Genomic DNA, 22,663 nt, shown 5'->3' with positions numbered 1-22,663 from the left:
GAAGAAACCCCTATTAATACCCATCACAGTGTAACACCCATGGCAAACACAACATCGTCCCACTCTTAGGCTATCCCACATCGGACGTGGACAAGAGAGACCCTTGGTTCATAAGTAATGTCCTACCTCTTAACATCACCAACGCGTTTTGGGCTTAGTTGGCTGTGGAGCACATGAAAACTCCACGGTTAAGCGTGCTTAGGTGGAAGTAGTACTAGGATGGGTGACCACCTGGGAAGTCTCTACCTGGGCAACCAAAAAAAAGCCGTGAGTTCTCGGATGGGCAACCCATCGGGGGCAAAGCGGACAATATTGGTGGTACGAGAGGCCGGGGTGTTACAGGTGGTATTAGATTCACTCTTGTGCCGTTCGGGATGATGGGGCATGCCTCATCGAGGACGATGAGTCCAAAGGGGGTTGTTTGTAACACCCTTGGCAAACACAACATCGTCCCACTCTTAGGTTATCCCACATCGGCCGTGGACAAGAGAGATCCTTGGTTCATAAGTAATGTCTTGCCTCTTAATATCACCAACGCGTTTTGGGCTTAGTTGGCTGTGGAGCACATAAAAACTCCACGGTTAAGCGTGCTTAGGTGGAAGTAGTACTAGGATGGGTGACCACCTGGGAAGTCTCTACCTGGGCAACAAAAAAAAAGCCGTGAGTTCCCGGATGGGCAACCCATCGGGGGCAAAGCGGACAATATTGGTTGTACGAGAGGCCGGGGTGTTACACACAGTTAATGCGATGGGAAGGTTATAGTGGAGAGAGACATTATGGGTCCAATAATCAAGCGACAAGTCAGGCGGGAAAAACGAAAAAGAGAAAAAGGGTATAATTTGGTACAGTGGAAAGACAGCCTAGCACATCACTTTCTGACACCTATAAACTAGTCAAATCCGTTCGCCTCCATGCTTATATTCAAAAAAGTAAAACTATCTCCAAGAGACAGCAAACAAATTTCAAAAAATCCCAAATCCAAAATTCCACCCGCATAACAAACGTACGCGAAAGAAACAATAAACCGGGGGACTTACAGAAGTAGGGTAGCAAAAAGCCTTAGATACCTACCAGTTGATACACGCGGATCGTTCAAGGCTTCCTCATAAGACATCCGCAGGTCATCCGTAATATCCGTGGATCGTTCAGGACTTCCTCAAAAGACATCCGCAGGTCATCCGTAATACCAAAGAAACACAAGTTCAAACAGTTGCCCTAGAAGGTAAAGGACTTCCCGCATATGCGGAAACCTCCCAAATGCGGAAGAAAAGAAGGATAACATAAGCAAAGAAGTTGTAACCAACTTCCTTTTAGAAGACTGATTCAAATATTCCTTGAAAGAGACATTCCCTCTTTCGTGAAGAGCACGTGATAAAGTAGCCAATCAGAGTAGGACAGCTAGATAGTTTGTTATAACCATACACATGGCTAGCTATCAGTTCCTATCAAATGTTGCCACATGTCCATTCAGTTAGAAAGAGCATATTCTACAAAATGACATATACACCAATCATATTCCCTAGAACCACCGACTATAAATACTGAACTCATCATCATCATGGGGTATTCATTCACATTTCACACATTACATCAATCACTTAAGTACTTTCTCTCTTTAAGAACGGTACTTATTCTCACGCCGAATGGTGGTTACGGGAAGACCCCAACTCTTGTCCTTCCCGTAACGAGCTCATGGTGGTTCTCTTTTGTAGGTTATCGTCGTCGAAATTGTTAGATCTGAATATGTGTTAGCCTGGTTCCTGTTTCACAATCCATACCCGGTGGAATCATCGATCTAACCTATTTGGGTTTAGATATGTGCTTCTTCACATCCTTAGCGTCCAATGACCTGAAACACGTAAACACTCTTGAAGTATCAATGTTCACACGATAATTAAACTATAAAAACAATTAATACAATCATATACATGAAATATACCCTACCATCACACATACTTATGTGTGAAATTTGCATAAAAACCTATTGACGTACTCCATAACGTTGATCGTTTAAAATGGTGGTTGCGTGATGAAGCTTTTTATTGTTATCTCAATGTACCATTTATTCATTTAATGGGACATCCATCGATCGTAACATATACAACTTTAGGAAATGAAGAGTTCTAACAAAACTAGAAAGCAAGGATGCGAAGCTGAGCAAAATATGATGAACTGAATTAGACTGACTGAGATATGTTCGTTCCTCCTTTACATAAACAAAAATTGATAATCAACATTACTACATGTGCCATTGGATCAACACGTATGAGAAATGAGCGGGTCATTTTTTAATCGCGATCTTTTCTTAGTTGACAAAACTTGTACCACTTATGTTTCTTCGACAAACATAACATTGGAAGAAGAGAAGTTGGGTCCCCAATGTTGTAGATACCGCGATAGTAAAATTAAGGCTATCCCTAACTTGATGTCATATCTTAATTATCTATTCAATTTTTGAAGTTAATGATGATTATAAAGTTGTATACAAAGAATTTACAACGCATTTTAGCTACTATTTATATTAATAATACACGTATTTATGTAATTTATGTATAACACCAACATGTATATGTATCTTTTTTTTCATAATGACGAACTCATACGCTCTCGAAATCTATTATATTACCTAGTATCATTAACCCATAGCGATCTACAATCTAGTGGTAAGAATCCCTAGCCATCTCCTATGCATTCGGGTTCAAATCCAATGAATCTTACTTTTCCCTTTCTTGTGTGTCGTTGTACACACATATAGCTTATTATAATCTAACTATCTATATAATTGCCTACCAATAAATCCTATGTGCCTTACCAGATCGCTTTATTTCTCAATGGAGGCTTCTCGTTGATTTGACCGGTTTTAATTTTCGCGGGTCTCGTTGGTCACGAAACATGGATATCCAGGTCATAACAACACCTCTTAACCCTAAAGCTTGCCTCCCTCAACCGATCCTCATCCCAAATCTATCATTCGCCCTTATCAACCTGTGCTCCCTTCTCATCTGATTACAAACAAACCCTATAGGGCTTCTGATATATCATAAAACACCACCACCCTAAATTGATTGATTTGGTACGCGATCAATTGCTATTGAATTCTATTAAGATGCCGTTTATTTTACAACAACCTGGGCTGCGTCTCCAGCAAATTTCTCCAATGAAGGTAAAAGTTTATTGCGTTCTTTGTATGTGTATTTTGATCGTCTCTTTATGTTTTCTTCGGATTTATAAATTGTTTGAAGATTTACTTCATTTGTTGTTATTTGGTTGCATGCTATAAATCTAATTGGTGAGGTTATATTGGGTGTGGTTAATAGTGAACTAAATTGATGTACGATGCAGAGATCACATTCGAAACTGGTGCCACAGATTACTGATGTTCAGATTGTGCAGACGCAAACTTCGACCTTCGGTATATGGTTTTACTCATTTTCTTTTTTTATTGATCTCATCCCTACTTTAGTTGATAGAACTCGATAAAACTGGATAAGCCAATCCCAAACTGAAAAAACCGGACTGAAACAAAAAAACGACGTTTCGGTTTTATGTTTTTGTAAAAAACTGAATTTATGATTTGGATTTGGTTTTGCAAGTAATAGAAACCGAAAAGAAAAAAAAAAACGACATAACCGAATTTATGGATTTTCATCTTATACTAAGTAAATTATAACAATTAAATACATATGTAACTCAAATATATAACCCAAATGTATAATAATCAATTAGTTATTAAACTAAAAATGATTTACATCGAAATTCATTATTTTGAGCAAAACAATTTCAAGCTTAAATGGCAAAACAAAGACCAAATCAAACCCAAAACCAAACGGTGTAAAAAAAAATCAAAAATTAAAGTTTTGGTTTTTGTAATGTTCATATATCTGGAATTGTAATTTTGGTTTGTTGTATATATTCATGTGAAAATTGGCATATTGAGTGCAGTTGCTTCAATTGTATGTGTTGTTAGAACATTTTACTGCTTTATGTGTAAAGTGAATGATTTGGTTTATGTGCAAAGTGAATAATTTGGTTTGTTCAAGCTGGTGTGTGTTTAAAGTATGTATTTAAATTTGTTCTATGCAATTATTTATATTTGAGAAGTGGCTCACAAGCCTGCTTATTTTGTTCTTGGTATAGTAAAACCAGCATATTATAAATATAGTCCACATGACTCTTAAACTCTTAAATGAACTACAATTTTATGTAAAATCAATCTTAGTATGGAATCTTTTGATGAAATATTGAATTAGGAAGGTTCATATGGTTGTTGATCTTAACGAATGTGGAGGACCCATGTGTGTATGTTGATTGACTTTTATTTTTGCCTATTTTATATTTTAACAAATAGGCAAGAATTGACTTTAACTTTGTTTCTCAACAAGCAGACTGTAACCCTTGAAGATGTTGCTGGTGAAATTGTTGGCGAAATCTTTTATGGGAATGACTCGAAGGTAAATATTTAAAAAATTCAAAATTTTATAATGTTCACACTCGGAAATCGGGAATAGTTAAATAAATTACTTTATGTGTGGTCTACGAAGGGGTGTACGCTTAATGTATAAAAAACGGCTTGTGCGTTAGACCACAAGGGTGCATTTTGCACTTTACTCTCAAGTAATTTATAAGAAATCATAAACGGTGTAGCCAAAATAATATATGTAAAAATGTGTGATAATCACTTAATCATTAATCAATAAAAAGATTTTGGGTTATTTTTCAGCCTAAAGTTTTCAAGCCCAAATGGTAAAATCGAAACTAATAAAAATTGAAAACCAACGGATTTCGAAAACCCAAAAATCACTTTTTTTTTTGTTTGGTATGATTTCAAAACCGACCCATACACACCCTAATTTATTCATTTAACATGTAGATTGTTCTGGAAGTCAACTTGATTTATTGTTTGCTTATTGTCACAAAACAACTGCATTAGCTTTAAATTATGGACTTTTGATTTGGTGAGACAAGATTCTTGAAAATGCGAAACACACATCATAATCCACTTCAACCCGCCTCATACACTTTTTTGTTTAGAATCTTCCTCGGAAGGCCGATATACTTGGAAAAGTTTGTTCATCATGTTTTCATTTAATTCATCGAGTACAATTCGTATATCAACAGGCCAAAGGGTTAGTCTGTGAAATATGTTTTTTTAAAGAATTTATTTGTTTTCATTAATATCAGCTTCTTGAGTAAAATATTTTTGAGGTTATATGCAACAAACTGGCCAAACTTTGACCAATTTGATTATCTCTTTAATTAGCATTTAATAAATATGAATAGTTTCAAATACGGGTCAACATGCAAATACTAGATGCAAATAATTTCAACATATAGTAATAGTTCAACTTGGTAGGAGCTGCTGTTCATTATGACATTGTTTTTTATACCAATTTTGCAATCGTCGGCCTTTTATCTGCCAATTACCAACAAATTTTGAGAATATTTTTTCTTGCAATTCATTTTGATTTCTTAAATATTTAACGATAAAGGTGAAGCGAGGGTATGGCTTAGTGGCCTTAAAGCACTAATATTATATGGCTCTAAGAGAAATTGGGAAACAAAATCAAGAAGTGATGAAATCCCATCTAAATCTATTATTTTCTAAACATGCAAACAAAGAAGCTCCCCTTTAAGTTGTCGATTTGGTAATTTCAATAGCTCACATTAGGTAAAAGTTGTAATCTGCAGATTTATGGGCTATTTGGCAAGTGCTGAACCAGTAAGAGGTCTGAATGATTAAGAGACTCTGAGTCAGTAAGTGCTGCTTGGTTGGACTTCTGAATGACTGTACAGAATGACTATTTTACCCCTTCGAACTATTGTGTGTTGAATTAAATATATCTGTTTTATCAGAGCTCTTAATAATTATACTAAATGACCACACTTTTATTATAGTCAACCAAAATACATCTTAAACAAACTTTCATTATAATCAACCAATATGCATCTCAAAAATGGTTCTCCAAGACATCGGCGCAAATAACTTAAACGACAACTTAGATATACAATGTTACTCTATATTAATTATAAATGAACAATCAACAAACAACTAAAAGACTTTTTTTTATATATAATAAATGTATTATAAACATTAATTTAAACACATTCCACAAATATGTAGATTAGACGCAAGGTCTAGTGTGTTCCGATGTTCTTCCGAGCACTTGATCTTTCGCCATATGACTCCATTATTGAAACTTCACCTAAGCGTTTGCTAACTCTGCCGCAACGTCAACGTTCCTTATATGCTCATACCATCCGATTCTTTATAGTGACTTGGTATCCGCTCGAGCCATAAACTTGATCTTCAATCATCAAGACAAACATAAGCATTCCGTAAGGATATTCATACTACAACCACAGATTTTCTTTTTACAGCAAACTTGTTAGCTCGTTCCTTCACAGCTGCCAAAAAACACATATACAACTATAATACACCATATAATTCAATACTTCATTTTAATTTACAGTTAGAAATCATCCCAACATGAGTTCTATCATTTGAATCCTAATTGTACAAAAACGAACGAGTTATATAGTGGAAAACTGTAAATCTGAAAAGTAGTTAACTACAAATAACCTCTTAAGGGTTACCGCTATATAAAAGCACGCCACACGGGTTCTACATTGATTTCCCATAATTTTGTTAAAACTATAAACTTTCAGTTTGAAGACAGACTCGCGCAGTTGTAGCAATTTAATGTTTACCTCACTTACAGTAAGTGTTTCACTTCAAGCTAAAAATCTGAGTAAAATAGACTCTTAGAGGTTTCTACCGATATAAAATTCGCCCCAAACGGACTTCAAGTTAATTAACTAAGAATTAATAAAAGACAATTAAAATATGAGCATAAGCTGAATTTTCAGTTTCAAGACAGATTTGCGAAACAGTAGTAATTTAATGTTTACACCCACTTGAAGTGGGTATTTTGCTTCAAACTAAAAATCTGAGTAATATATACTTGTAGAGCTTTCTTTTGATATAAAATACGACCCAAACGAGCATAGGGTTAATTTACCATGAATTTTTTAAAGATGGTTAATTTCTTGAAATAAGCTGAATTTTCAGCACTTGGGTCATTCGACCCAGTAACCATATACACCCCCTTTTTCATGACTTGAACTACCGGAACACCATAAAACATTGTGTTATTGATATGTAAATTCATACTCTATAGTTTAGTGCAAAAACCTCAAAGATTATATTTGTAAGTTAGAGTCACTTACCATATAAATCGTTTGTTTGTAACTCAAACTCTTTTAATCGATTTGCTCATGATCCTTTTCCATCTTGCCCTTCTCATGAATGAAAGATCCTATAATAATTACCTTCATGCATGTATAATGCATTAATGAGCGAGTAATACATCATACATTTGTTTGCGTTCATTAACCCGTGAACATTTTTTACTACATCCAATTGCTCATACTAACATTCATAAGACATTTAAGTTAAGCATTTCCACAAACACTTGGTGAGCATAAAGTTTGCCTAACATAATTAACCACTTTCAAGTCAACATACAGCCCAATTTTTAATTAAATGGTTAACTAACACATTATGATTCATCAACAACGCTTAACAACTAACAACAAATAGTTATTTAGGGATCAAGTAGACTTGTAAAAGACTCAAAATCAATATTTAAGTACTTATATCAGCATTTTATCATTATCATATCCATCTTTATACCAAATCACAACATAAATTAGATTTGTGTTCTAACTTAACCCAAACATTCTGCAGCCCGCCCTTAACATCTTCCCGAACAACCCGAAACCCAAAAAAATAACCCGAAGAATACCACGAAACCCAAACAATCCTATCAATCTAATTAATCGATGTTATAAAATATAAACACTATAAATGCTTAGTAGATGGGAGAACAAAGAATGGCTCATCAATTTCGAAAGTAAAATTCGTAAACTGCAATCGGAGAAAACAATTACCTGGTTAAGGGTTAGGAGGGCAGCAGTAGTTGATTGGGAGGGACATAGCACCGATTGTTAGGTTAGGGCTATTGTTGTCTATCTTCCCATTCAGCGTCTTTTTTCTACTGAACGAATCCGAGGTTGAAATTTTCATTCAGAGGTTCCATGAGATGCAGCCAAACGCTCTTAATCTGAACAATCTGAGCGAATCAGACATTGGCATATGAATGAAACCATTCAGACCTCAAACCAACACCCCCTTAATTTGCATCTATTGGTAGTTAAGAAAAAATTCTTAAAAAAGTTGCAAACGAGTTAATTTGTTTGTGTTAATAGCTCACAGAAGGTCTAAGTTAAAATCTAAATATTTATTTTGCATCAGTGGTAGTTTAGGAAAAAATATTAAAAAGAATTGCAAACGGGTCAAAATTTTGTTACAGGTAAAAGTTTAAAGGTTAATTGTCAGAGGACGTTTTAAGTCAAAAAAAACTTTACAGTGACATTTGTTCAGGTTTGTGGTGAAAGCTGGTTCCATTTACCGATATAGTCACATTGCGTATTAAAGGTTAGTATATGGGATTACAATTGAAGGTAAGGGGTACTTTCGGGACTTAAAATTCAACTTGTATTTCATTAGTCGTTCATCAGTTACTGATTTGCAGATTTATTTAAGGGATATTTGGAACTGTTTTGAAAAACCAAAAAGTAAGGGAAAAAAATAGCAAATTTATTTTGCTCCAGGGGCATTTCAGGTATAATTTGTTGTTGTCGTTATAAAAATGCATTCCGGGTCAAAACTGGTAATTTTTTGGGGCGTCTCAAAATGCCCTAGAGTGATTGACTTGGTTAAGAAATGTTGTTTCATTATAAGGTAACATAATAACATATTCATGCACATTTGTGTTGTATCACATCAAAGTATGTTTATAGGACAAACAAAATAACTATTCTTGTATATAAGTAGAAGCAATATCAACCACTAATGATCATGTTTCTAATTCTAAGGCCTTAATGGTAGAGGGGCTTGAAATAGAAGTGAAGCGGTTATCTGAAACATCCTTAATCGACAAAGAAGGTGGGCAAACAACCTGCGCTCAAGACCCGTGTAATGCACGTGCTTGGCTTGAAATGATAGCGAAATTGACAAAGAAGGTGGGCAAACATGTTGCGCTCAAGACCCGTGTAATACACGTGCTTGGCTTGAAATGATAGCAGGAATGGATGTTTAATTTATATGCCCTAAAGCAATGTCAATATTCACATTCATTCTAGCAAAAAATATTTAAAGGTGATTGTTTAATGGTTATAAATATCATCGTTAGCTGTACATTATTATTAATATGTTGTTTAAAATACAAATTATCCTGAACGAACACGAACATGCCATTGTTCGTGGTCATCTATTTAACTTTAAACAAACATTTAATCGGACAAATATTTATTTTCATGTTCGTTCGTTTAAAAAATGAACATGTATATGTCCGTTTGCGTCTGTTCGTTAATAAGCTAAACGAACATAAGTGAACTTAATTGAACAAATATAAATGAATATATATGAACAAGTGTAAACGGATATAAACTTAAATGAACACTATTGAATTAATTTATATGAATATGTAAAATATAATGTATAAAATACAAATATTATTTAATTTTTTCTGTTATTATATAAATAAGCATAAATAAGCAAACATATATGAACAAACATAAATGAACATTCATGAAAACTAAGTTAACCTCGGTACGTTGTTCATGTTATGCAGGTGGGTCCGTCATCCATGGACCATGTCCATGGGGTATTTACAACTTTGCATTGGACATTGGTAGCAAAATACTCATCTGACCATATTTTTGTTCAAGTGTGTATACATAACCATACATATTTACTTTCAAGATTTAAGCTAGAACGTGTTGAAATTTTAAACAAGAAAGCATCATATAGCCCATCTCGGTTGGGAAAAAACTATAACCAAAATGACATTAAAAGTGACAGCTGTGGTTTATGTAGATTAATTAAAAATAATACAACAAATGATATATTCAAAATAATATTAAAAAACTCTAAATAAACTCGCGTAATACGCGGACTAAAAACTAGTATGATATATATGCAAATCAATTGGGCTAGAAATAAGTATTTAAATCTTCACTTGGAAAAAGGTGAAATTGGGTCCAACCACAAATATTAAACAAAATAAAAATAGAAAAGAAAAATCATTAAGTACTTAAAACTGGGCAAGGAGAGACATGATTTAAACAAACAGTGAAAAGGCCAACACTTGGTTTGTGTTTTCATTCTATTTAGCATGTATATATACATATACCAGAAGCTAATGTTTGCACGGTGTTCTCGTAAACCGGGTATGACACCCCGAGTCTATGCTCACTGTCGTGGACTATAACACATAGTCTTAAAAAAGAACCCCAAAGAAGAATTGATTTGGTACGATAGAGGTGCACAAAATCGTTTTTTTTTTCAAACCAAGGTCAAAACCGGTTTGACTCAAACCTGTTTAGGAGCATGAAAGGTCGAACTGGTCCAATCGATCGGTTAGGTTTAGAACCGGTTTAGACCGATTTTTTTAAGTCGGTTCGATTTTAAAACCAATTTGGTAGTTCAGAAGGAGAACCGACGATAGAACTGACGGATTGGGTCGGTTTCGTACCCGGTTTAGTTGAAACCAGATTTTTTTTTGACAACTAGTTCAGGTCGGTTTGCAATGAACCGGTTCCAAACCAGGTTTTTTGCACATCTCTATGATACGTTGAGGCACACAAAAAACTCGAACCGAACCCAAAACCGAGTTTTTAATAACCGGGGTTTTACTACCCGAATGTGTACCTGACCCTACCCGCAAGGTACATATAAGGTATGCATTTCAGTACCAAAACTCGTACCAAGAACCAGACCCAATTTCTATTTAGTAATACCCGAAAGCCGGAAACAATTCCATACCCAAAACCTGGGTTTTCCAATACCCGAAATCGAGTATAAATACTCGATATATACCCGAAAAATAATTGAAAAAAAAACTACCTGAACTACCCCAAAGAAGTGTAGCCCCTTCAAAACACAATCTATACCTGAAAAATACCGGGAAAAGCCCAAAAACCCCAGGGGTTTTTCAATACTCGAAAATAGGGTATTCAAATACTCGGTTTTAAAATACGCAGTTCAATACTTGACCCGAACTCGATGCATAGGGTATGATTTTTAGAGACAATACCCAAACCTAATTCTATACCCGAATTAACCGAAATCATGTATTAGAAAAACCCGACTTGTGCATTCTAATAATACGGACGACATATAAAATATATAACATCTTACCAAAGCCCATAAATCTGTTCCGACCCGACCCACAACCCATTGAGCAATTGGAGTTCATACCAATAACAACTATTACCAAACAACACCATCATCAACATCCTCTTGGGATTCATCACCGGTCAAATCCTCCGGTCTCACTTTGCAGGTCAGCGCGTGTTCCTTAATCTCGGCTTCTATACTCTTGTTATAATTCCATGATCTGATTGCCTTTACAACCAGATTAGTTTTCAAATTTTTATGTTTATGTCACTAATCCACTCCGTAATATTGATAATTAATTAGGTTATACACACACCAGTCTTAGGTGCTAACTGCTTTACCTTTAATCCTATCCAACTAGGGATGAGATCCATACCGTAGATTACTATTCAATTTTTAATGTTTTGACTCGGTAATATTGTTATGAATATTTAGGTGTCAATTGAAAATTAGGTTATACTTTGTGTTAGGTGCTACCTGCTTTAATTTAAGTAGGGATGAGATCGGCACCGGAAAGTACCAATACTGAATACGAGTAAAACAATATGTACAAATTTTTTTATGGTAAATACTGAATGGTATAGATACCGAAAACATGAAAAAACGAATACTGGTGCCTGATGTGTTTGATAGGTACTGGAATTCGGTAAAAAAAAAGCCCGTTCCTAAGAAAAATCTGAGTAATTTGATTGCACGATGGCTGGTTTCAATTCAATTTTAAAACAAGGTTTTTCACTTGTTTTCAAATTTGCAGGTGTACGCGAAGGTTTTGTAAACAAATCAGTACATCATGGGTATGAAACAAGTTCTAAAGAACCTGGATGCGTTTCCGCGTGCCGAAGATCATTTGTTACAGAAGACACAATCTGGTGCTGTTGGTAAGTTTTTTGGCACTAATATTACTTGATTTTTGTATGAAGATGTCGGAGTGAGTGTGGCCTCACGTTTTCACATTCATGGCTGTAACACTTTAAGATAATAGCCTTGAGCTCCCGGTGAGCAAAGGGGACAATATTGGTTGGTATGAGAGGCCGGGTTATGGACTTTTTGGTTAGTGTATAGATGCCTTAGATTTGTCTTGGGGCCTTGGCTTTTCTTATACCTTTGTTTGCCTTAGACTTAGCCTTGCCTTCTTGCAGTCTGGACGTATAGTTTTTTAAGGGAGTGTATAGGTGCGTACGTAGGGTCGGTGCTTATTTCTACTGTCTCTTTGCTTTTTTATCTGTAGTTCAGTCGTCAATATATGTGAGCAGTAGTTTACAACTTCCATTGTTAGTACTTGTGTGTGGTTGTGCATAGGGGGTTGTTTGATATGATTCTTTTAGCTACATTTTATGCTATCTGAATTTCTATACTCTATATATAAAACAATAAAAGAAAAAAGAAAAAAAAAAGGTTTTTGGAACTGGGGGTCTCAAAGGGAGCAGTTACGCTATCCCTAGGACAGGATAGAAGTACGGTTTGCCCTCATCACACCCTCCATAGACCCTGCTAATAGCTATGTGTGGGATCACACCCTCCATATCATGTGATTACTCCTAAAAAACTTGAAGAATACAAGAACGATTATTTTCTAACTTATAAAGCCCAAGATAATACTTTTGTGGGATATATTAAACCGAAGAGGTATTTATAATTTGATTAATAGCTGGAAATAATGTCATTTAAGTTGCTGGGGCATCCTATTATAGCAAGTCACTTTGTTTCTCTAGTTCTGCACTCCTGAACCAAAAAGGCAGCTACACAATTTATTAGTAGGATCATTTAGGATTCTTTTCACTATGCTAAAACTAAATGGCGTAGAAGCATCTTGATTGAGTTTGGTTTTGGTATATGTTCTTGGTATTTTAACCATTAATCACTTGTGTCAGTAATTGGAACCTCTGTTAAGTGTTATAATCTCTTACCCTTCTTTGTTTGTCTAGTTTCTATTGTAGGTTTGTTTATAATGGCAACATTATTCTTGCATGAGCTAACATACTACATTTCTACATATACGGTTCACGAGGTTAGTCCTTTAGGCTTAAAAAGCCTGCTATAATCATTCAGCTGTAATGGTCACAAATGTCAATTTATTAGAGTATGTGTTTTGTATATTCTTAAAATTAACATGTTGGCAGATGGCTGTTGATCTGAAACGTGGAGAAACACTACCAATACATATAAATATGTCCTTCCCATCTTTACCTTGTCAAGGTTAGCAATTTTGTAGTCAATTTGACTCTTATTTTAGTTTCACATGATTGGCATTCTTCTCTGTTTTTCACATTTGTTGCTTGGCCAGTTTTGAGTGTAGATGCTATTGATATGTCTGGCAAACACGAAGTGGATTTGGATACAAATATATGGAAGGTATGGTGTCCATAATATTGTGACAGTGTGTAAACCATGTCGTTAACTAGATCAATACAATTTTCAATATTATGTATATATGCAACATCTTGAAATTCATTCTAGTATGTGATTCCATGGATATTCTACATAAACTACGGTCTCCATGATACTGTGACAGTGTAACTCATGTCATTAGCTAGATCAATACAATTTTCAATATGATGTGCATATGCAACATCTTGAAATTCATTCTAGTAATGTGATTTAAGTTGTGATTCCATAGATATTCTACTTATCACTCCGTCTTACACTTTCATTATTGGCATTCACCTTCAATTGTTATCACACTATAAAATCATACCTTGAAACATGCAATATGAGAAAGGAGTAGAAGAGACTAACCAAAATGAATGCTTGCTTGAACATTAAGAATGTGTTTTCTTCTCTCTGCTAAAACCTTTTGTTTACAGTCCCATACTAAGAAGAATTTTGATCATGTTGCATTAAATTTCAAACATTATATTTATTTATTAAGTATTCACATATCTGGAGACATTATATAGATTAGATGAACACTTTTCTGTAAATCTGTTGTTACTTGTTAGTCAATAAATCATTGTTCTGTTCTTTTACTTGTTACGTGAACATATTATAAGACTATTTCAGCTACCATTGGCATTATTTGTGTAAGATAAATGCTTTGTTTAGTTGTATTTCATTGTTGTTCTTTTAACGGCTAAGAGTTACTGCAGCTTCGATTGAGTAGAGAAGGCGTGATCATTGGGACTGAGTATCTATCTGATCTTGTTGAAAAGGGGCATACATCTCATAAGCATGGTAATTTGCTTCTCAGATTATCATCTCTGTACTTATTGAATAATTTGAATTAGTTTCATTATTCTTTTTGGTTATTTTCATAGTATGCATTACATATGGAGTGAATACCTCTATGTTAATTGTTTTGATGGCATTGCATGGTAGTCTCTTTTAACATCTTTTCAGTTATTTAAATAACTAAACTCAATGATTCTATCCTAGAAAAGGCATGACTGAACCAATTGCATTTCAAAACTGTTCATTTTTAATAGCATGGTTCTTACATATTAGTTTGACCAGGAAATGAGACAGATCATCATGATTCAGACACAAAAGTTCATCTGGATAAATTTGATGATGAGTCTGAAAATATGGTCAAGAACGTCAAGCAAGCCTTGGCTAATGGAGAAGGGTGCCGGGTATGTGCTCCCAGTTTTGTAACTTTTATTAGATAAACCGTGTTATTGAATTGAATTGATATTGATTTCTGAATAATTGATTACAATAGAGAGCCTTGATATATATAGGCCTAATCTATATTAAGTAAGTAAACTAGGGCCGGCTCTGTTATGTCTAACATTCCCCCGCAAGTTGAGGGCAGGGTACGACCTGCAACTTGGACCGTAGAAGTAAGAAACGTTGAGATGGCAGTGGTTTGGTAAAGATGTCAGCGACTTGATCATGAGTGGAAATAAACTGAACCTTTAGCTTCCGTTGGGCCACTTTTTCTCTAACAAAGTGAAAATCAACCTCTACATGTTTTGTCCGAGCATGAAAGACAGGATTGGCAGAAAGGTAGGTTGCTCCAAGATTGTCACACCATAATGTAGGAGACGAGTTTGGGACAATACCAAGTTCACTGAGAAGAGCCTCTAGCCATGTTAATTCAGCAACAGTGTCAGCAAGCGCTTTGTACTCAGATTCTGTTGAAGACCGGGAGACTGTTCGCTGTTTTCTTGCATTCCAAGAGATTAAATTCGATCCAAAATAGACTGGGAATCCCCCCGTGGATCGACGGTAGTCCGGACAACCAGCCCAGTCAGCGTCCGAGTATGCTTTGAGACTGTTCGACCATTGGGAATCAGTAAAGGCATGAAGATTTGTTGAGGAAGCATGTTGAATAAACAATCCATAATGCGATGTGCCTTTGAGATAGCGAATGATATGTTTGACCGCCGACCAATGATTGTCCGTAGGAGCATGCATAAATTAGCAAACTTTGTTAACTGCATAGGTTATATCAGGCCGTGAAAGAGTGACATATTGCAGTGCTCCGACGGCTTGTCAGAACTTGGTTGGATCGGATAAGGGAGCACTATCACCAAGAGATAAAATCTGAGAACTGCTCATCGGAGAGGGTACGGGCTTGCAGTCCGCTAAGCCGGTTTTGGTGATGAGCTCGGAGATGTATTTCCGTTGAGAGAGAATAATGTTCTTCCCTTGAGGTACAATTTCAATCCCCAAAAAATAGTGCAAGGCACCCAAATCTTTAACCGCAAAGGCAGAGCTAAGCTTGCTTATTACCTCGTTGATGGCATTAGGATTATTACCTGTGACGATGATATCGTCAACATAAACAAGGACATACACCAGCGTACCGTTGTTTTTCAAAATGAAAAGAGACGGGTCAGTTGTCGACCCATTGAACCCGATGGAGTGAAGAGTGCCAGATAGCCGATGAAACCAAGCTCGAGGTGCTTGCTTAAGCCCATATAAGGACTTATGAAGAAGACAAACGTGATTGGGTTTGTCCTTATCAACAAAGCCCGCAGGTTGGCACATGTATACGGTCTCTTCTAAGTCTTCATGTAAGAACGCATTCTGAACGTCAAGTTGGCGTAGTGGCCACTCTGGCGTAGTGGCCACTCATTTGTCACTGCCAAGGAGAGGAGAACCCGGATGGTGGTAGCTTTTATGACGGGACTGAATGTCTCCTGGTAATCAATTCCGGGTTGTTGGCGATAGCCCTTGCAGGCGAGCTTTGAATCGAGTGACTTTTCCATCCTGATCTTTGTTTAACCTGTACACCCACTTAGAGTCAATAACATTAGTATTTGGGACAGGTGGAACAAGAGACCATGTGCCATTTTTCGCTAGCGCGGTAAACTCTTCGTTCATGGCATTGCGCCACTCCGGCGACTTGTTGGCGGCGGTAAAGGAGGTAGGTTCAGAGGTGAGAGAAGAGTAACATGAGGTCTGAAAGGAAGCGGGAGAATAACGAGTTACATGGGTGGGATTTGGCCGCAAATTGGCAGGCCAAGGGCGAGGTTGGGGAGGCTGTTGGGGCTGGATTAGGTGGTCGGCCTGATATTGAATCAAGTGGGGGCTGCTGGGGCAGCGCCACTGAAGGGGTGTGTTGGCTTGAAGCCGAGGGTGAAGAGGGTGGGGATGGGTCATTAGGAGGTGTAGAATGGGTTGGAATTGTGGAGGGATCCGGGTAAGTAGAGTAATAAGGATCCGGGTTGGGGGTAGGTTCCGGTTTGGATTTTTGTGCATACGGGAAGAATTCCTCATCAAAACGAACATGTCTGGCGACATAGACCCGATCAGTGGCTAAGTCAAGGCAACGATAACCATGATGAACGGGGCTATAACCAAGAAAGAGACAAGGGGTAGAACGAAAGTCCATTTTGTGAGGATTGTAGGGACGGAGATAAGGAAAGCATTGACAACCGAATACGCGAAGAAACGAGTAATCGGGAGGGCGGTGAAAGATATGTTGGTAGGGAGACTTGTTGGAATTTGAACGCGAGGGCATGCGATTGATTAGAAAAACCGCCGTTTCAAAGGCAAAGTGCAAAAAACGTTCTGGTAGGTGGGATTGGCTAGAAGGGCAAGACCCGTTTCAACCACATGGCGATGACGTTCAACCGTACCGTTCTGTTCACTCGTGTGAGGGCACGAACGACGATGAACAATTCCAAGGGACGAAAGAAGGGGGGATAAGCTTCGAAATTCAACCCCCCCCCCCCCCCCAATCAGTTTGAACGTTCTTAATTTTTGTGTTGAATCGACGTTCTGCCATGGTAATAAATGATTGAAAAGTCAGGTATACGTCTGATTTTTGTGCCAACGGAAAGTACCACATGTATCTAGTATGGTGGTCAACACACAAAAGAAAGTATCGATGACCATCAGAAGATAAAGTAGGAGCTGGTGCCCAAACATCACAATAAATCAAATCCAAAATATTATTGCTACGGAAATTAGAAACAGATAATGAAAGTTTAGACGATTTGCCCATTTGGCAGGGAGTACATAAAGAAAAGTTTATTCAAAACAGGTAAAAAGAAAGCAGAAACAATTGATTGAAAAACACGAGCATGCGGGTGTCCAAGACGATTGTGCCAGATGGTTGACGAAGCTTTAGTAGCGGTAAAGGAGACACGTGGAATAGACTTCAGTTGTGGTACGCTAAGCGAGTATAAACCATCTTTACTTGGACCCATGAGTAGGATATGCCGTGCAGACTCGTCCTTCACAACAAAAAAAGACGAATGAAATTCAAAGAAAGCATTGTTTTCAGTACAAAATTGTTGGACAGAAAGAAGATTCTTTTTTATTTGAGGAACATGCAAGATGTTAGAAAGATTTAACGTTTTGTTTGGAGAATAGAATTTAGAAGAACCAACATGAAAAATAGGAAGAGGATTACCGTCGCCAACATGGAGTGCTTCATTACCAAATTATGGTTCAGAGTTATCCAAGCTTGTCAAATCCGGTGTAACGTGACTGTTGGACCCCGTGTCAGGAAACCATGGGGAGTGGCCGGATTGAGAAGCATTTTCCGAGAAAGAAGCATAGTTAGCCTGCGGTTGTTGTCGAGCATTGCCTGGCCCGGACTGATTTGGACATTGAGATGGAATGTGAGCAATACCGCATCTGTTACAATGTCCATAAACTGTGTTTTGGGTGGATGCCCAAGCAAATTGTTGGGTACGATTATTGCTTCGACCTTCGTCGCGGTTGCGAGAATAGTTTCCTCGGTTGTTGTTGCGATAGTTGCCTCTTCGGTTGCCACGGTTGCCACGAGCTGCATAGAAAGCTTGCGGTTGAGGATTAGGAGAGGCCATGGGGCTCAACTGAAGGCCAAGTTGAGAGGCAATTTGTTGCAGTGATTGAAGTTGTGATGATTGAATAGCATTAGGACGAATCAGGGAGTACGTAGCTGCTGTGAAAGCTTGCGGCACCGCAGGGGCAGATTTGGAATACATGAAATCATGATCATTCAACAAGCCATGGAGTTCAACGAACGTTACCGGTGGTACTCGGCCAAGCAGGGAAGACTTTAATGGGTTGTATTCTGGTCGAAGACCAGATATGGCGAGCATGACCTATTCTTTATCTGGTACAGGAGCGTTGATATTGGCAAGGGCATTAGCATACCCTTGAGCACGAGTCAAATAAGCAATTGGAGTTTCATCACCTTTTTGTTCAATGCGCATGAGTTGAATCCGGAGAGAATACTCGCGTGTTGGATTACTCGGCGCATAAGCACGAGCAAGGGCAAGCCATAATTCTCTGGAAGTCGTGCCTTGAACATGTTGAAAGGACGCTTCATAGATGGTTGAAGTAATAATCATTCGAACATGAGCATCATTAGTGATCCAGTGGAGATAACTAGGGTTATCAACCGAGGACGTATCTGTTGTAGCGGCTGTCTTTGAAAGTGGACACTTGATTGTTCCATCCATGTAGCCAAAAAGGTTGTTGGTTATGAGAAACGGTTGAATCATCTCCTTCCAGAACCCATAGTTGGTGGGTGTTAAAGAGAACGCGAACTTATGTGAGTTGTGAGCAGTTTTCTCTGCAGTGGAGAAGGAACTGATCATGGCCATTGGTAAAGAAATCGAGAAGGAAGAAGGCTACTTGGGCAGCGATTGAGTGCTGGCGTCGGGGTTGGGATTAGGGCCTGTGACGGAAGAATTAGGGTTAGGTTAATCTTGGCTCTGATACCAAGATAAACCGTGTTATTGAATTGAATTGATATTGATTTCTGAATAATTGATTACAATAGAGAGCCTTGATATATATAGGCCTAATCTATATTAAGTAAGTAAACTAGGGCCGGCTCTATTATGTCTAACATTATTGATACATTGTTTATATTATTAGTAAACCTAACATTCTCTTTAACTGAATTAGGTCTATGGAGTGTTGGATGTTCAAAGAGTTGCTGGAAACTTCCATATTTCAGTTCATGGTTTAAATATTTTTGTTGCCCAAATGGTAAGTAACGCAGACATTTGTGTCTACTTTATAAATTATTATTTAAATATTTAATCCGTGCTCGGTTTCTACAGATCTTTGAAGGAGCTACACATGTTAATGTCAGCCATGTGATTCATGATTTGTCTTTCGGGCCAAAGTATCCTGGACTTCATAATCCTCTTGATGATACTAACAGAATTCTCCATGGTTCAAGTGGAACATTTAAATATTACATAAAGGTTAGTTTACATTTTTCCCGAAAATACCCTTTCGATTATAAAGTTAAAATTATTGTCATTTGACAGTTTTAAGTCCAGTAGAAAGTTCTTTTCATATCATAATTTGATGTTTATTTTACGTGTTATAGATTGTTCCAACCGAGTATAAATACATATCAAAAGAAGTCTTACCGACCAATCAGTTCTCTGTAACTGAGTACTTTTCCCCAATGAATGAATATGACAGGACATGGCCAGGTTTGTTTCTGAAATAGATTATTATTTGCTCATTATGGTACCATTGATTAAAATGATTTTCTAAAGCAAGGTGTTAATTACTTCTTTTATGTGATTCAGCGGTTACTTTTTATATGATCTTTCACCAATTACTGTTACAATCAAAGAAGAACGGCGCAGTTTTCTTCACTTCATAACTCGATTATGTGCAGTGCTCGGCGGTACATTTGCTTTGACAGGTTTGTTTTAACTCTTAGGAATATATATTGTCTTTACTGATAAATTATTATCATCAATTACTCTCAACTTATGTGGATTTAATAATGGATGACACACATTCAAGATAAATATGTTTTACATGTTTTTAAAATATACAAAAATGTTTATTATTCTGGGGTCATCTTTGACAGGAATGCTTGACCAATGGATGTTTAGATTTCTGGAGGCAGTGACAACGCAGAATCCCAGGCGTTCAATGTGGTAAAATTTCTCAGACTTGCTGGGAAATATGAAGCAATTTCACGTCACTAAATGCGTGTTATTATTATCTTTAGTACTTGGTATATTTTTGTTAAGCTGTAATTGATTGGTAGATGTAATATTTAACTAGAAACCTGTCGGTTTAACTTATTACATTTTTATTTATCGTTAAGCATGGTCTCCAATGTAACAATTGACGGGTCAACTCAACTGATGACTCGTTTAACCGTTTTTATTGTGTTACCTAATACATCGAACCCATCCATCTGCAACGTCTATTTTGTATGCATAGAGGGTCTTTGTATGAATAAATAACCGAGTATTTAATGATGAAAGAGTTTCACAAATAAATAAGATGTTATAACCCGGTTTAAAAGCTATTTGGGTTTGGTGAGATCTATGACCTGTTTATTTTTTTTTACTACAAAATTGTTTTTTAATTATAAATTATATATATATATCTTTTTTTTTTAAATCAGATATTAATTTTTAGTATATCTATATTTTATAGGATTTTTGTATTAAATATTTTGTGAGATTCATTTTTAATTTAGTGATATGTTATAACCTGTTTAAGGAACATCTGGGTTTGGTGAGACCTATATTCGTAAATTCGGGTCAAATGCATGAGAATCCTCCATTTACAAATAATTTAACATAGTGGCCTGAGAGAATGTATGAAACAACTAGAGAGCTTTTAAATGTTTCGTTTATATATATTATTATATTATAGATACCAAATGTGTCATACCATATGTTTATTCATAGAGAATTTTGTCTGCGTACTCACCTCTTATTTCCTACCCACAACAACACAAAAGTATTAATGTTGTGCGTCATACGAGTCATCAAATAGCATTAATAAATTTTATCGTTTTGCACTCTTTAAACACAAAAGAGATGGCATCACATGACTTAACTAGGGGTGAGCAAAAAATGGTTCGGAACCGTCAGAACCGAGGAACCGGAACTATACCGGTGCCTCAGAACCGCTAATGTGTGTATCGGTTCGGTTCTCGGTTTTCTAAATTTGCATTAAACGGTTCCCGGTTCGGTTCCGGGTAAAACCGGCGGTTCTAGACTTGGAACCGAAGAACCGGAATATTCAAAACGTTTTAAATAAATTTACCAATCCCCATTTTTTATAGAGTAACTTATTAACCGACATCCATTCAATCATTTTCTAATTCAAATATTCTTTCTTTTCGTTCAAGAAATAGTAACCATGATCAATTTTGATTTAAGCTATCATGGAAATTTAATATAAAATGATATGATCTTCTATTAATCTATCGTTGTTAATGATTTATTAACTTCAACACTTAGGTTTTAATAACGGATGTTCATGTTGTAATCTAAATTAGTTTTACCGTAAAAGAAGACATACAATTGTATAAAATTGTTTTGCAATTTGCAAAGTTTGCTTAACTCATTTGATAAATAAATGATCGAACCGGTTCTAGCCAGAACCGCTTAGCGAGAACCGGCTTTAGCGGTTCTAGAACCGAACCGGTTTACTATAATAGGTTCCGGTTCCGGTTCTATTTTTCACTCATTTTCGGTTCCGGTTCGGTTCTCGCGGTTCTGAAACGTTGCACAGCCCTAGACTTAACTGAATAACTTGTAGACTAGTTTTGCTTATTCTGACACATAAGTATCGTTTCATACACTAATTAAAGCATAGTTAAATACTTGTCACTTTTACTGTAAAAGTTTTACATTATAAAATTTAAAAAAGTCACAAACCTTTGAACAACAAGACTATATAATTTTTTCCAATATATATATATATATATATATTAGGGTGTACTCACCCGAGCAACTTCGCATGCCAGCTAAAAAATATGTAAACTGAAATGGCCAAACCGAATCAAATTCCATTGGGTTTCTTTCATCAAACCGAAAATGATAGCCGGAGTTGTGGACTTGTGTTGCCGAGCAAAAGCAAATCGAAGTAGAAAAGGTAAGGAAAGAAAAGGTTATTGATAAACGACAGCGTTGATGGTATAAATACTAGAGCTAATTAATGAAAAATAATGACGTAAGAAAGCATAGGCATAGGGGGGTTGTAAAGTCAGTCTACAAATCCAACAACAACAGATGATGATGGATGTAGCATATTAAT

The 22,663-nt window shown here is 36.6% G+C and overlaps 1 protein-coding gene across 2 annotated transcripts; it reads left to right on the top strand.

Moving 5' to 3' along the window:
* Positions 1 to 11,349: 11,349 nt before the first annotated feature.
* Positions 11,350 to 20,732, top strand: LOC143532482 (uncharacterized). 2 transcript variants are annotated; one of them, XM_077027517.1, is made up of 12 exons: positions 11,350 to 11,418; positions 11,997 to 12,120; positions 13,168 to 13,250; positions 13,363 to 13,438; positions 13,527 to 13,594; positions 14,329 to 14,413; positions 14,693 to 14,811; positions 19,538 to 19,621; positions 19,696 to 19,842; positions 19,971 to 20,087; positions 20,186 to 20,297; positions 20,469 to 20,732. In XM_077027517.1, exons 2-12 carry the CDS (start codon positions 12,033 to 12,035, stop codon positions 20,540 to 20,542), a joined length of 1,053 nt encoding a protein of 350 aa, XP_076883632.1. In that variant the 5' UTR covers positions 11,350 to 11,418; positions 11,997 to 12,032; the 3' UTR covers positions 20,543 to 20,732. The 2 variants fall into 2 exon arrangements, with proteins under 2 accessions (XP_076883632.1, XP_076883631.1); XM_077027516.1 differs by having other exon boundaries at positions 11,362 to 11,400; positions 11,979 to 12,120.
* The last annotated feature ends 1,931 nt before the right edge of the window (positions 20,733 to 22,663 follow it).

This window comes from Bidens hawaiensis, unplaced genomic scaffold (assembly GCF_021521415.1).
Source record: "Bidens hawaiensis isolate Kalapana, Puna unplaced genomic scaffold, B.hawaiensis_p1.1 tig00009447_1, whole genome shotgun sequence".
Classification (NCBI taxonomy): domain Eukaryota; kingdom Viridiplantae; phylum Streptophyta; class Magnoliopsida; order Asterales; family Asteraceae; genus Bidens; species Bidens hawaiensis.
This window is presented reverse-complemented; position numbering and strand designations above follow the sequence as displayed.